The sequence below is a fragment of the Eleginops maclovinus genome, chromosome 5, assembly GCF_036324505.1.
Source record: "Eleginops maclovinus isolate JMC-PN-2008 ecotype Puerto Natales chromosome 5, JC_Emac_rtc_rv5, whole genome shotgun sequence".
Taxonomy (NCBI): Eukaryota; Metazoa; Chordata; class Actinopteri; order Perciformes; family Eleginopidae; genus Eleginops; species Eleginops maclovinus.
Window position 1 is genome coordinate 18,130,801 of NC_086353.1, and position 15,704 is coordinate 18,146,504.

At 44.1% G+C, this 15,704-nt stretch overlaps 1 protein-coding gene across 1 annotated transcript in view; it reads left to right on the forward strand.

Moving 5' to 3' along the window:
* Positions 1-15,704, forward strand: part of pkd1a (polycystic kidney disease 1a) — a 65,253-nt gene that overhangs the window by 42,014 nt on the left and 7,535 nt on the right. Inside the window, 26 exon segments of the mRNA XM_063884270.1 lie at positions 1,203-1,343; positions 2,297-2,615; positions 2,847-3,063; positions 3,601-3,760; positions 3,852-4,004; positions 4,144-4,288; positions 4,435-4,770; positions 4,876-4,964; positions 5,172-5,493; positions 6,502-6,679; positions 6,861-7,125; positions 7,201-7,396; positions 8,066-8,236; positions 8,333-8,476; positions 8,560-8,770; positions 8,846-8,972; positions 9,078-9,182; positions 9,907-9,956; positions 10,210-10,424; positions 10,544-10,622; positions 10,723-10,838; positions 11,988-12,190; positions 12,916-13,110; positions 13,201-13,340; positions 15,260-15,390; positions 15,518-15,608. Of these exon segments, the coding sequence (XP_063740340.1) occupies positions 1,203-1,343; positions 2,297-2,615; positions 2,847-3,063; positions 3,601-3,760; positions 3,852-4,004; positions 4,144-4,288; positions 4,435-4,770; positions 4,876-4,964; positions 5,172-5,493; positions 6,502-6,679; positions 6,861-7,125; positions 7,201-7,396; positions 8,066-8,236; positions 8,333-8,476; positions 8,560-8,770; positions 8,846-8,972; positions 9,078-9,182; positions 9,907-9,956; positions 10,210-10,424; positions 10,544-10,622; positions 10,723-10,838; positions 11,988-12,190; positions 12,916-13,110; positions 13,201-13,340; positions 15,260-15,390; positions 15,518-15,608 (4,499 nt within the window).

A 15,704-nucleotide genomic window follows, 5' to 3' on the forward strand; every position in this document is an offset into this window, starting at 1 on the left:
TCCAAACTCCACTATGGCCAAGACCAAAGAGCTGTCAAAGGAGACCAGAGACAACATTGTAGACCTGCACCAGGCTGGGAAAACTGAATCTGCAATAGGTAAGCAGCTTGGTGTGAAGAAATCAACTGTGGGAGCAATTATTAGAAAATGGAAGACATACAAGACCACTGCTAATCTCCCTCGATCTGGGGCTCCACGCAAGATCTCACCCCGTGGGGTCAAAATGATCACAAGAATGGTGAGCAAAAATCCCAGAACCACACGGGGGGACCTAGTGAATGACCTGCAGAGAGCTGGGACCAAAGTAACAGAGGCTACCATCAGTAACACACTACGCCACCAGGGACTTAAATCCTGCAGTTCCAGACGTGTCCCCCTGCTTAAGCCAGTACATGTCCAGGCCCGTCTGAAGTTTGCTAGAGGGCATTTGGATGATCCAGAAGAGGATTGGGAGAATGTCATATGGTCAGATGAAACCAAAATAGAACTTTTTGGTAAAAACTCAACTCGTCGTGTTTGGAGGAGAAAGAATGCAGAGTTGCATCCAAAGAACACCATACCTACTGTGAAGCATGGGGGTGGAAACATCATGCTTTGGGGCTGTTTTTCTGCAAAGGGACCAGGACGACTGATCCGTGTAAAGGAAAGAATGAATGGGGCCATGTATCGTGAGATTTTGAGTGAAAACCTCCTTCCATCAGCAAGGGCACTGAAGATGAAGCGTGGCTGGGTCTTTCAGCATGACAATGATCCCAAACACACCACCAGGGCAACGAAGGAGTGGCTTCGTAAGAAGCATTTCAAGGTCCTGGAGTGGCCTAGCCAGTCTCCAGATCTCAACCCCATAGAAAATCTTTGGAGGGAGTTGAAAGTCCGTGTTGCCCAGCGACAGCCCCAAAACATCACTGCTTTAGAGGAGATCTGCATGGAGGAATGGGCCAAAATACCAGCAACAGTGTGTGAAAACCTTGTGAAGACCTCTGTCATTGCCAACAAAGGGTATATAACAAAGTATTGAGATGAACTTTTTTTATTGACCAAACACTTATTTTCCACAATAATTGGAAAATAAATTCTTTAAAAATCCTACAATGTGATTTTCTGGATTTGTTTTCTCATTTTGTCCCTCATAGTTGAGGTATACCTATGATAAAGACATGCTATTTACTGACTGCCATGTATGATTCGTGTGTATATGACAGGTGCTTGTCCAGAGTGGCCATATCCCCATGGTGTCCTTGGAGTGCGTTTCTTGTAAGGCCCAGTCCATCTACGAGGTCAGCCCAAACTCGTACGTCTACCTCAGAGGAACCTGCACCAACTGCCAAGGCGTTTACCATGGGGTAAACACACACAAACACACTCAATCATAGGCATAAGCACACTCAAAATCCATACCTGTATGATGTTTAACAAAAAGAATGACCTCACTGCAGAAGCAAAAGCAAAATCCTCATCCGTGATCATTTCTCGTCCTTGGTCTCCACATCTTTCCTTTATTCAGACTTTCTTTCTCTGTCTGGGATTTGTTATGCAGGCAGTTGTGTGGTCATGAGAATGAAGTCATTGTATATACAACTTGAGCTAGGGCCAATATGTTTGGTCCTTGCTAACACAGGGAAACATCTTGAAAGACATAACACTTATTGAGTCCCTGAGCCTCAAACTGCACATATCATATGACTCAGCTCTGTTCTAAACCAGGTTACTTTTTTCAATTGTACTTTACTTCTGATTTTAGTTTGGGTCTCTGCATATATCATACATCTATCTTCATGTAGTTCTCACATTCTGGAAACATAAAAGTGGGTTTAAGCTCTGGTACTTACTACTATAGTCACCACTTACAGAAACACTCACCGTTTACTTAATGATACACCAGATACACAACCCCACCTGGAAAGTTGTTGCCATGGTAGCAGAGCAGACTCTGGGCGTCCGCCAGTTTTATTTCTGTATATGAACATGAATATGATTTGATTTTTTTCAGCTGGCAAATCATATAAAGATTCCCAAGCAAAATAAATTTTGAGCAATAAACCCAGAAAATAAAACAATTTAGAACTGATTATTAAGCATATTGTGCCTCTCAGAGTCCTCCTCAACCAAATTAATCATTCATAACATGCCAAGAATTAAGCTAATTATTGGCACCGTGATGAACCCATTAAGGCAAATCTCAAAACTAATTATCAAAAAGAAAAATAATTTGTCCCTTCCTTTTATTTGAAAGCATTTAGGATGCGTTATCTTGCTCAATGAATGCATTAATGCCTATATCTCTCTCTGCTTTCAGCGCTGGAGTGCCATGACGCTGCAGAACGAGACTCTTGTCCTGGACTCCTCCTCCACCACCACAGGAAGTGACGGCATGAATCTGGTGCTGCGGCAGGGCGTCCTGCAACTTTGCTCCTACAACTTCACCCTGCACGTGACCGACAGCAGTTTAGACGGAGAGGGCGCCGCGTCCATCACTCTGCACCACAACAATCCCCCGGGTGGTGGGGAGTGTCGCCTGAGCGGGGGAGGGGAAGATGGTGTGGCGTACGGGGACGAAGACAGCGCAGGCTGGACGATACGCACGCTGTTGGACCGAGTTCACTTCAGCTGCTCAGGTAGGAGGTTGTGGCCTCACACACCTGAATCCCAAACTTGTAACATTACTTTTTATACTTTAAGATTTATTGATCATCTGTTTCTCCCTTTTTTCCTAGTCCAAATTTACCATATACCTCATTGGTTTTTCTAGAACACATGAACCCTTTACTATTTTTGATGGGTTAAAATACACTACAAATACAGATATATACATCAAGAAAAAAGTTCATGTCTTTTCTGGCCTCCAGGTTACAGTGATCTCGGGGTCTCAGAGACTCCACTGCTCTACAGTTTACTGGTGACGCGCTGCAGAGAGGATTACTGCGAGGACTTCTGCGTGTACAAAGGCAGCAGCCCTGAGCACTCGGCCTTCCTGCCCCCAGGATTCGGCTCAGCCCGCCACCATGTGAATGTATCCATCACAGTGGAGGACCACCAGGGAGCTGCCATCATTGCACTCAACAAGTAACTACATCTTACTGAGAAGCAGTGAGACCAATTAAAAAAGTCCTTCAGCTTCACTACCATAGCTCGCTTAGCCTGTGTATGACTGAAGGGTTTCTTAGAGGTAGAATTGTCCCTGGTGTGCTGCTGACTTCTGACTTTTCTTTCTTATTTCACAACAAAGCTTATTAAAGTTTAGATCTGTGCTGTCTTTCAGGTAGGGAGTTTCTGTAAAAGTATGTGAAGAATAAATTGACCCCCTCTTAGACTTTCTTAGTTATGATGGGCTTATTGCGTAAGCTCCTGCAAAAGATTGTTGTAGTCGCAGAACTAGAAAAATATGTAGATTATTATGATGCAGTGGGATTACAATACATCCTATACTGTATATAAAAGGTACGTGGAAAACAAAAAAACAAAGAAGTGCTAAAAAAAATTAGCCAAATTAGCTAACTATAAAACATCTACAGATAAACTTGATCACGAAAGCACCAAGTTTAGTGAAAGAGAAATATCACACCGCTGGAAACACAAATAACTTTTTCTGTTTGGTTCCAGGTCCATCGAAGTCGTGTTGCCAGACCCGCCCTCTGACTACAAAAGCCTTCCCCATTGGCTATATGAGCTGTCAGACATCAGACTCAAAAAGCTGTTGGAGCAGGGAGACTCCCAGAGAGTCCGAGAGTTATCATTGGCTCTTATCACAGTTCTGAATGAGGTAGGAGAGTCCCCGACACACAGCAATGATGATTGGAATCATCATCCAATTGTGCATCAGATGCAGCATACCTGTATTTGCCTTGTTACAGTATGAGCAGTCCAGGGAGGGGGTGCGGGTTTCCCCCGCCGAGCGCGGTTACCGAGTCAGAGTCCGCAGCAACATCACCAGAGCGCTGACGTCTCTCGACCTGACCACCGTAAACGACATCCAGCAGACTTCCGCTGCTCTGGCCCAGTGCACGGTGAGCGGGATGAGATGGAGGCTAGAGGGGAAAGGAAAGAGGGAAGGGGAGGAAATTAAAAAGGAAATTAAGGGTGAACGGCAATTTGAAAAGTTAAGAATCACGGTAAAAAATCATGAAACAAATGTGTGTTTTCCAGGCGGTGAGTCGGGAGTTCATTTGCGAGGAGTGTCAGAACAGCACTCTGAACAAGTTGGAGTCCATGCTTGAGATCCTGCAAACTGACACCAAGCAGGGCACCGTCACTCCCACTGAGATAGCCGACAACATTCTGAACATCATGGGTAAGAGAGAATGTTTGGATGAAAGTCAACTGTAACATTAATGAGGATCCAGCAACAAGTCTTTATTCATGCATGTGTTTTGCTAAGTGGAAAATACCCAAAAGCATAATAGGTCCCATTAACCTGATCTTTTGCCCCCCCTCCAGGTGATCTGATCCATCAGGTCGGCCAGTCAACATCACAGTCTTACCTCCAGCCTGCCTACCTGGATTCCCCCTCAACCCCCTCCAGCTCCCCCTTCCACTCCTCCTCTGAGGAGCAGAATGGCCCTCCGTTGGAAACCTCCCCCTCCTCAGTGGAGCAGCACCCTCTGCGAGTGGCGGCCAAGGCTTACAGCCTGTCCTCGGTCCTCATGCGGATTCTCATGCACGCCCGCGTGCTCAACGAGGAGCCGCTCGTGCTGAGGGGAGCAGAGATCATTGCCACCGGAAAACTGGCGGACCCCCAGAGTCTGCTCTGCTACCATGGCAACAACTTTCCAGGTGGGTTTGTGTATCTGGTGTATCATTATGTAAACTGTAAGTGTTTCTGTAAGTGGTGACTATAGTAGTAAATACCAGTGCTTAAACCCACTATTGTGTTTCCAGAGTGCCAGCGCTTCTCCATCCCCAGAGCGTTCAACTACAGTCTGCGCCGAGCTGCTGCAGGAAACGGCATAATGCAGCTTCTGTTTCAGGTAACAGGAGGGAAACCACTTAGTCGACTAAAACATTCTGTGTTTCTCTGGATTGCTGCTTGAAAACTTGGCAGCATGACAGCTGCAGGTGCCAGAGTCTCTTATCAAAACACACTCAAAGAAACTCAAGTTGTCTGAAGTGGTTCGTCAGATCTAACTCTCTCCATTACAAACCTCTCCTTTTCTCTTCCTTTCTCTCCTCACAAGGTGGATTCCAACCCCTTCCCCTTCAACTACGTGGCGAACTACACCGTCTCCACCGAGGTGGCATCCATGGAGTTCCGCACTGAAAATGGAACCCAGATTCCCATCTCAGGACTGGACGATAGCCTGGCCATCACCGTCGCTGTTAACAACGGGAGCAGCGGAGCAGAATCGGGTCCCGAGGGCTCTGGTGGCGGAGGGGTCCTACCCACAGCTGCGGCTGTTAACATCAGCCACTGCGACTCCGTCATCGTCAGGGTCAGCACGGGAAACACCAACCGACAGGCGGGGCTGTTTGTTCAGCTCAACTTCACCTCTCAGGAGGGTGGGTCCTCCCGTTCACCACACAAATGCTTTATATAATGTATTCAACAAAGAAACCACACCCATTGATAGGTGTAAAGAGGGTTAACAACAACCTGCACATTTTAGTTAGACACTATATAACGTTTAAACAATATTGGCTGTAGAAAAGCTTTGAAGGATATTTATGTAACTGAGGATTTATTATTTAAGCAGCAAGTAAGCAGAAACCATATAGGGCTAATTAAATACAAAACTTAAGTCCCTTTGAACCAATACGTTTCTTCTAAGGGTTGTAAATAATACAGTAAATAATTCCCCTGCTATTGCGATATAAAGGAAATGAAGGATCGTGATGTTCCTTAAAATCTTTAAAAGTATTTTTGTCCCTTTTTTCTCCTTTGTAGGGATGCTTGTTGTTTTTCCTGAGTACTTTTTCCTCCAATTTTTGCTGGTATATTTGCAAAAATACATAAACGTGTTGCTTAAAAAAGTGTATGGTTTCAATATTTACAAAATAAATTGAATTAAACTTTCAATAAAAAATATAAGTAGCAACAACAACAAGAATGCGGTATTTAAAAGCTTTAATGGCATTCTTTAATGTTTTTTTGGGCTGGCCTTGAAAGAGATGGGCCTCGTGTTGTTTCCTTTCATTGTATCGACTTCACGAAGCTGTGCTGCTGCAATTTTCTCTCAGGGATCAATAACTCTGTGTCATTTTGGCAAGAGCAAGTGAGAGGCTGTGTGAGTTTTCAATGGGCCTTCCAATATAAAGCCTTTGTACTGGACAAATATGGAAATTACATACTAAATAAACTAATCATTTAACTCACTCTATGAATTGTATAACTGCCTGGTTTGTGGCACAACATGGTTCCTAAAAGTAGTGTTGTACACTTTTGATATTGTTATGTAGTCAAATCCTTGATTTTGTTTTAGGGGAAAGTGTATTTTTAGTTTGGCAGTGGGAAAACAGCATTTTGATTTCTTAACAAACGCAAATCCAGGTTTTCTTTTTCATCTCCAGATGCAAGAGAGAGGTATAGAAGAGAAGAGAACGCGAAGGAGCCGTACATCACAGCCTACCTTCATTCACACGAGAGACCCAACCAGTTGAACTGCACGGACAGCAAACGCATCACACTCAGCATGACCAGGGGGCCCGATCTGGACCACAGGAAGTACACCTTCTTCCTGTCGCCTGAGTAAGAGTTCATCCCCTGCCGTGTTATATGACTTTATACTATTTGATTATGTTTGTGGCAACTAGGGCAGCAAACAAGGGCTTTTATGGTCGAGCTCACAGGTTACCAAGCAATTAATTTGGGATTTTGACTTTGGACAATTTGATTAAAACCAAATCCCTCTTGTGTCTTGTGTTTTCAGGTCGTACGACACCACTCTCGATTATTTTATCAACGTGAGCATGGCCTGCAGCAACGGCCTGCAGCCTGAGGGTGTTCGCCTGGAGGTCGGGGTGTTTGCCTCCCTTTGTCAGTACTTCAGTGAGAGCGAGAAGCAGTGGCGGACAGATGGCATGGTGCCTCTGGCAGAGACCACTGCCAGCAGAGCAGTTTGTCGCACCAGGCACCTCACAGCCTTCGCCGCAGGCCTGTTTGTCCCGGCCAACGCCATCAGCTTTCAAGTGCCAGTCAGTATCAGGGAAACCAACACGTTTTTCTGCACCAGACGAACACAGACTTTTAATCATGTTGTTTTCCCTCAGGAGCGTTCTGGTGCAGCAAGCCTGGTGGTGCTGATGGTGTGTGTGCTGGGCATACTGAGCTATGTTGTGGCAGCAGCCATCTTGCACAAGTTGGACCAGCTGGACCTACGGCGGGCTGCTGTGGTTCCTCTCTGCGGCCAAGACGGACTCTTCAAGTACGAGATCCAGGTCAAGACTGGCTGGAGCCGAGGGGCCGGTGAGTTCAGGAGGGGGGACACTTGGACCTGATGGAATGGTCAAAATGGACATAGGTGGTGTTTGACAGCAAAATGAGAATTGACAGTGCAATATAAATACTAGTGTTACTTAATTTATTGGCTTGAAATATCAACCCTAAATAATCATTTAAATCCCAAGCAGTTTCAGGCATTTTTCCCTCCTTTTCACTTATTGTGGGCTCGTTCTTTACTGCAATATGAAGTATTCCAGCTCCATGGAAACGGCAGAATCATGGCTACAAATGGGAAGAACAAAAAAATAATGAAAACATCTTTTGCACATTGTGGGATTCAGAGGAGTTAAAAAATATATATGTACACAGCTAATATCGCATATACAGTATGTGCACATTTAAATCATATTAAATCTAAAGCGATAACTATCAAATAAAATGTAGTTAAAATGAGATCTAAAGGGAGATAGATAGAGATTTAAGGTGAAATGTCATTTTAAGACAAATGCTGTAGGTTGAGAAGGAAACAAAATCTAGTTTCTCTAAGAAATGTACTTTTTCGTGGTTCAGTGACCTAATTATTTAGATGGCAACAACTAAATTACTGAAGTTAAACATGTTAGCCAAAAGGAGTTTTTCTGAAGAATTTGTGTGAATATTTGATATCATATAAGCTTCTTTCTGTCCCTCCAGGCACCACGGCTCATGTTGGAGTCAGTGTGTATGGACGTGAGAGTCGCATCGAGCACCGCCATTTAGACAGCAGAGGAGCATTCACGCGCAACGCCCTCGACATCTTTCACATCGCCACGGATACTAACCTTGGCAGCGTTTGGAAAATACGACTTTGGCATGACAACAAGGGTACAGAACCACATATGCAATCCAACACGGGTCTGTTATCCCAGACTTTAATCAGCTGATATCTGAATGAACTTCTCTCTCCCAACCCTTCCTCAGGTCTGTCCCCAGCCTGGCTGCTACAGTACGTATTGGTCAAAGACTTGCAGACAGGAAGCAGCTACTACTTCCTGGTTGAGGAGTGGCTGTCCGTCGACAATGAGAAGACTGACGGACGGGTAGAGATTGAAGTAGAGGCATCAGGTGAGTACAACCCAACCATCAGACATAATCATCCACTGATGTTGGTGCCGTTTCACTCACGTCTCTTGTCCTGTGTCCTTTAGAGGAGGCGGTGCTCCATCAGCTTCCCCGCCGTCTGCGCTGTGAGCTGCAGAGGGCGCTGTGTGAGAGTCACCTGTGGCTATCACTCTGGGAGAGACCCCCCCGCAGCCCCTTCACCCGCCTGCAGAGAGCCACATGCTGCGCCGTGTTACTACAGCTCTTTATTTTAGCCAACACACTGTGGTACAGCATTGTGGTGGACAAGAGATACAGGTATATGATCGTCTACTCGTTGAGCCTCCTATGTGTGCTTTTTTTCCCTACATTTAATGCCTGCCTGTGTTGCAGCCCCCGGGCCGTGTCAAGGTTTGCTTCACTGGATGGAGAGACGGTGGCAGCAGGCGTGGTGACCTGTCTGATCGTCTACCCTCTCTACCTGCTCGTCTTCACACTCTTCAGAATGAGCCGCAGCAAGGTAACACAAACCTGACCCGACCTGTTAAGCAATCACATTTTTTTAGTATCTCCCTCAGGCCAAACAGGAAGCTTAATTTTCCCTCTGTGTGTGTGTGAACATTAGTGCGTGTCTGTGGAGCAGGTGCCTTCACAAGTGGATCAGGAATCAATGGAGATTGATGACTTCGGCTCCATGGCTGGAAGCTCTTTCCTGTTTTTTAATGGCGAGGTAAAGTCTCGTAGTGAAGGACTGTGAAGTATAAGTAATGCCTTATAGGATCATAGCTCAGGTGTCTAAATCACAGACCACTTCCACATTTTTGGAGAGTTAGGTGCAGGGGATGTTCAAAGGGAGACAGCATATCTAACAGAGAAGTGATCATGTGTGCCTAGTTCTTCAAGTCATGAATTAGAAATAGAAAATAGTTGATCAAAATGATTTGTGAAATTGTATAATTTGTATTTGACGGTCATCTCCAATCTTTATTATTTATTAAGTGATAGACTTAGGGGTGAGACAACTCTAAGAGGTTGACCAATCACAACAAACCTGGCCAGATACCCAATCAGAGCAGACAGGGCTCTGGTTTCAGACAGAAGGTGAAAATAGGTGCTGCAGCCAGGCAGTATGAGAAAAATAAAGACCTTTTTGAACCTTAAAGCATGGAAACATGTCACAGTAGAAAGGCAAAACATATAAATATGAACCTAAAAATGAGCAAAAAAGGGCCTCTTTAATGAAAACATTTTCACTTCCTTAAATAATCTATTTAAAATGGACAAACGCGCCAGGACCTTCTCCGCCAAAAAGTTAAAGTTAAAGAAAAAAGAGAGTGCAGTCACAAAATTAGATGTTTTATGCTTTCCCTTTGTGAGCTCATAGTGTGCTTCAGTCTCTTTCTCTCTATATTTCCACGTCTATCTATTCATCAATTATTCTTCTTTGTCTCCAGACAAACTCAGAAGAGACAAATCTGGATTTGCCCACTCCCTCAACCAAAAGGTGAGACACTCTGTTGCCATGACAGTCTATTTAGAGATTGGAAGTTATTGGAAAAGAAATGCCAAGAATAATTGCCAGATGTATGATTAAGTGAGGATAAAAGAGAGGACATTAATACAAAGGATATCGGATAAAAAGAGTGGGGAAGAGTTATGTGTCTGTACTTCTGAGAAACATGATTGTCTTGTGAGGGGAAAGAGAAGTCATCTGCCAAAATCTCACTTTGTAACAAACATCTCGCTGTGTATTCCAGCGGGGAGAGTTGGGGCATGGCCGAGGAGGAGATGGAGGACCGGGATTGCCCAGAGCTGTTGAGTGATGTGTCTGTGGTTGGAGGGGCGGGGCATGGGGCGGGGCTGCCCAGGCTGAAGAGGGGTCAGGGCAGCAGGCACCTGGGTGTCGACATGACCTTTAACCCTGACGACGACCAGGGAATCAACCAGCGCAACAAGCACTTCACCTCATCAGGTAACCCAGGAAGACTTTTGACCCACATTTACAAATCAGTCTAATGACTACAGGAAGCGTTTGGTTGTATGCTGTCTGTGTGATATGAGAGTGCTGATGCTGTTGCTCTCCGCTCACAGACGAGGATCTGATCAAACATATCCTGGCAGATGGACAGAACTTCTTTCCTCAGGCAGATGAGAGTGAGATGGCTGACCTGTACGTTTGATCCCTACATTTGTTTTAGTTATCAAAGACAATGGATTCAAAAACTTCCATCATATCATATTGATGATTACCATCGCTGTGTTTGTGCCAGGTCTAGCATTTTCGGAGATAAGACAGAAGTGATTCTCCTCCAGAAGCTGAATGAGCCTCTTCCTTTAGAATCTTTGAGAAGAGATCCACCGAAAACTGCTTTCACCTCAAATACAGGTGTGTGTGTGTGTGTGTGTGTGTGTGTGTGTGTGTGTGTGTGTGTGTGTGTGTGTGTGTGTGTGTGTGTGTGTGTGTGTGTGTGTGTGTGTGTGTGTGTGTGTGTGTGTGTGTGTGTGTGTGTGTGTGTGTGTGTGTGTGTGTGTGTGTGTGTGTGTGTGTGTGTGTGTGTGTGTGTGTGTGTGTGTGTGTGTAAGAGGCATCCTGTAAATCATTTTGAATCAAATTTTCATCAGAGCATACATGGTCAGCCAATAAGGGGCAAAAAGTGATTTGCTGAGTGCATAGAAGCTATGTGATACATGTGGGAAGTAAATATTTTAGGTATCATTTGTCATAAACCTTCAAATCGCATTATTCGTTGCACCAGTGATATTTTGTACGATTACTCAGAGACCTGGGGTTCTCTTTAAGAACAACCACAGCATTTAAGTTGTTAAAAAAAGGTATGTTTAATTAATTCTAGGACTAACATTTTGTGTTAGTTCAATATATCTTTATTTACAGTCAAAATTGTCCTTTTTTAGCTGTAAATCCTGTACTTTTTAAGTTATTTGTAATGGCAAAATTACCTTTTTGTGATGCAGATGCAAACAAAGTTTCCTCCAATCAAATACATAAAATCGTAAACACTGTTTGTGTAAAACATTTCTAAATTAGACTTGAAAGAGCTTCTGACAGTTATTTTCCTCTTAGAACAACGAAGTACAAACTGTTCTGCTGTTGTTTTTGTGCTTTGCTTTGACAAGGGACACAAATCACACTGTTTTTGGGGGATAAAACTCCTTACTCTAAGCAAAGCTTGATTTGGTTTTGAAACCTTCTTCTTTCTACTTTTATTCAGTAATGAGCTCAGTGCTGGCCGCTGAGTGTCCAGACAATTACTGGTATGATTCGGTGGGAAAGCAGAGCATTCACAAAGTGCTTTCATTCTGCTGCCTGAATGTTTAATAAGCCATACAAGTCCTCAGTTTCTTTTGTGGAACTGTGGAAGTGTGTCTTATCAACCAATACTGGTGAAATGCAAATACTGTGAATTCAACATCTTAATACTCTCAGGAGTCTCTTATCTTTAATCCTCTATCTGCTTTGTTTTATCTCAGGGACCTACAGTACTTCCTTTTATAAAAGTGTTTATCTCTTCTCCAGTTGTGACAGACGTGTGTCGACCCAGACGGTTTCCTCCCTGGTGTGGACAAGCCGCCCTGTGGGGCAGCTGGATGGGGCTCGCTCTGGCCAACGGCATTTCAATTTGGGCTGGTTACGGGTTCAGTCAAAACGTGTCCATGATGTGGCTCATCTCCTGCTTCGCCAGTTTCCTGTGCTCATGTCTGCTGTTGGAGCCAATCAAGGTACACACAGATATGCTTCATTTCGTTTTTACATTAACAACACAAGTACATTATGAAGTATGCAGGTCCTCTCAGCATCCTGTAGCTCATTGCTTGTTTACTTTAGTGTTTTGATTGACTCTCATGCCACTCATAAACCCTGGTTTCACAAACAAAAGGAAGTTGTTTTTCTTAGCAAAAAAGACTCTGAGCTCTGAATTACTGATTTTTTTTTGTTGCACCAACCGGCAAGCTGACAAAGTATAACGACTAGCTGTGAAACATAGTGGAGCATTGAGCGGTTAAATATCCAGATACGTCCTTCAGGAGTTTGTGAGGACGAAAAAAAATGAGCTTAATATTGGACACTTGCTAATGTCACCCTGTATCTGCTGGATGTGTAAATATGCAACAGTAACACATTTATCATAGTTGATGTTATTGTGTGTTGTTAACAGGTTGTTGTGCTGCCCTGATGTGACCCAAAAGTGTTTGCGTCAAATGTAAACAAGATATAATCCTGCTGTTTCTGACCCTCAAATACTCATCAATGAACTCCACTGCCTTGGAGCTGAAAAAAGAGCTGTTCTTTTATTACTAGAAAGCTGTTATTTTTTACTGCTCACACCCAAAAGCTATTTTGACTAAATTCCCATTCAGCCCGGCCATGTGAACACTTATTTTAGCCAAGGTTTTCGTAGTATTTTGAAAGGCTTTCCAAACCTAACAACTCCTCTGTCCCGCAGGTGTTGTGTGAGGCAGTTTACTACGCAGTGTGTGTGCACCGCCTGCGTCCAGAGGAACAGGATGTGCTGGTGGAGTTCCCCCGGGTGGAGAGAGTGGTCCAGCGGGTCCCCAGGGTGAGACCCCCTCAGGGCTTCGCTCTGTCTCAGGCTCGACACCAGGCCCGCAAGGTCCACATGCTGCACACCATGCTGAAGGTGAGTCTGAGAGCGAGGGAGGGGGGGGGTCGTCTGTGTATCGACATTAAGACTTTGTTTGTTAACCGAATTGTTTGTTGTCTTTCTCAGAATTTCCTGGTCTACATGTTTTTCCTGTTGGTGGTTTTACTCCTCAACTACTCCGACTCAGCCAAAGACACACACAGCCTGAGACTGCGCACCCAGCTGCAGCACGCACTACACACACCTGAGTACCACAACATCAGCAGGTAGGTACACACACGCATACACACTTACTTCTAGTGTTGTAGTACTCCAGACCAGTGTTGTTCTCCAGTCCACTTTTAAAGGTCTTGGTCTTGTCTCGTAATCGACTGCAGTTGGTCTCGGTATTGTCTCGGTCTCGGACCTATAGGACACGAGATTTTATGTCAAGACCGATCAAAATCGTATGTTCTTTCTCTCAACACGTAATGAAGCTTATTAAGCGTTTAAGCTCCTTTGATGTTCCTATTGACCGCCATTTCCTTTATGAAGTAAACAGTGCTCACATCCCCGGACTGTGAGACAGACTTGGAGGAGCAGATGGAAGTCAGTGTTGTTTATGAAGCACTGTATAGAAAGTACACAGGTTTTAAAGGTAGAGTGTTTTAAAGGAAAATACTTTTAATGTACTTTTTCAAACAGTGAAGCAGTTGTGTTGGACACAGACTGTGTATGGTTAGACTCTCTAGTGTCACACAGGCAGGTTGCAGTCAGAGGAGACTGGGACATTTAGACAAGTTTCACCACTTAAAACTAACTTGTGAATGAAAAAACAATGCAGAGCTGATTTTTATATAATTGTATTAAAAAACAGCAACCAAATGAAACAGTATGAAGTGATTTGTAAATACGAATACAGATTTGACTAAATGGTTTCATAAATATATTATTCTCCAAGTGAAATTGGCATGGGACTTACTTTTACCCTCTCAAAGAACTGAAATCAAGAACTAGGGATGCACCGATTGCAAAAATGTCAGCCGATACCAATGTAAAGAATAACAATTTTTGTCGATGGCCGATGTTTTACTATGTAAACTGTAATGGTAGCACAATGCAGACTAAGGCAGCCTATCCCTTTTAAGAGAGAGAGTGGGGGATACGTGTCTGCATGTGTAAGAGCGAGGGAGAGGTTGAGGTTTAGTAAGTTTCTGGAAGTTAACGGGAGTAGCAGCAAGTACAACAATGTCACAAATATAAACAACGGCCTCCCAAGAACATTGAAGAAAGGATTTAATTTACCGATCCTCCAGACACCCGGTACACGGGGCAGAAGTCCTGCGACATGCAACGTGCAGCAGCAGCTTCTCAAAGAGGAGAGGAGATGCCCCCCCCCCCTCCGATGACTGTAAAGTTACAGCAGACCTACAGTCACTGTTCTAATCCTTTAAAATGATGCCCTGACTTCAGATTTGGTCCGTCAGATTTAAAAACAACGAAGCTAATGCAACTTCTCCCAGTCACATAGCAAAACATAAACATCGGCGACTGCCATCTGTGATATCACCTTATTTTATCGATGTGCCGATGGTGATAAATAGGGCTAACATCGGCCGATGCCGATGTCTCACGGATGTATCGGTGCATCCCTATCAAGAACCAGAATCTTTACAATTATCCAAACAATAACCAGCCCTAAATGTGATTCGATGTCAAACACCCTGGTTCAAATGCAACCAATAACATGACTTCCGAACACCGCCCTGCCTTGGCCTTGGTCTTGACTTGGTCTCGACCTCTTGATGTCTTGGTCTTGTCTTGGTACACTCCGGTCTTGGTCTTGTCTTGGTCTTGGTTGAGGTGGTCTTGACTAGAACACTACTTACGTCTAGAAACCTGACAACCCTTTTCTGAATAATGTTAACCTTCATTCTGTTGAAAAAGACTCATATCTAATGGGGGACCTTCTGCCTAGTGTGACAAAAAAACGATATCCGTGCCGCTTCCATGACTGACCATCGGTTGTTCTCTCATGTGCCCTTGCGTTTTTAAGGGAAGGAAATGTGCACAAGGAAACTGTGTCCATAACTGTTGTTTGTTTAACACATCCAGATCCACATTGTTCTTGACAGTGTGCACGCACGAACACATAATCCTCTATCTGACAAAAACACAATATCTTTAAAAAAAATCTTTCTTTTAGTCGAGCTGATGTTCTGGTGTGGCTGAATGAGACACTGTTGCCACGGCTACTGGATGAATCTGCCCTCTTGAAGGAAACAGGAAGTGTGTTGCTCGGCACGCTGAGGCTTCGACAAACTCGTGACACGCTGGGTAAGATTAAAACAGGTTTACTGTCTTTGCATTTGTTGTGTTATTGGATGGAGCTGAAAATAAATGAAAAACTTGGGCAATTTAATTTCTAACCTTTACTTCACCTTTACTTTACCTTTTCTTCCAGTTGCAGGGGGTTTCAGGGCAGGAGGCAGTATTTGGGGAAGGGGCTGGGTTCCATCTCCAACCATAGACGCTGAGAATTCCACTGCTTACCGGTACGGAAATGTCTGAAAGCCTGGCTTTAAAAAACTTGCTTCAGGTTAACTTCAGGTCAGATTCAGTTTGTATGCTGAATATTAAGAGTTATGTAA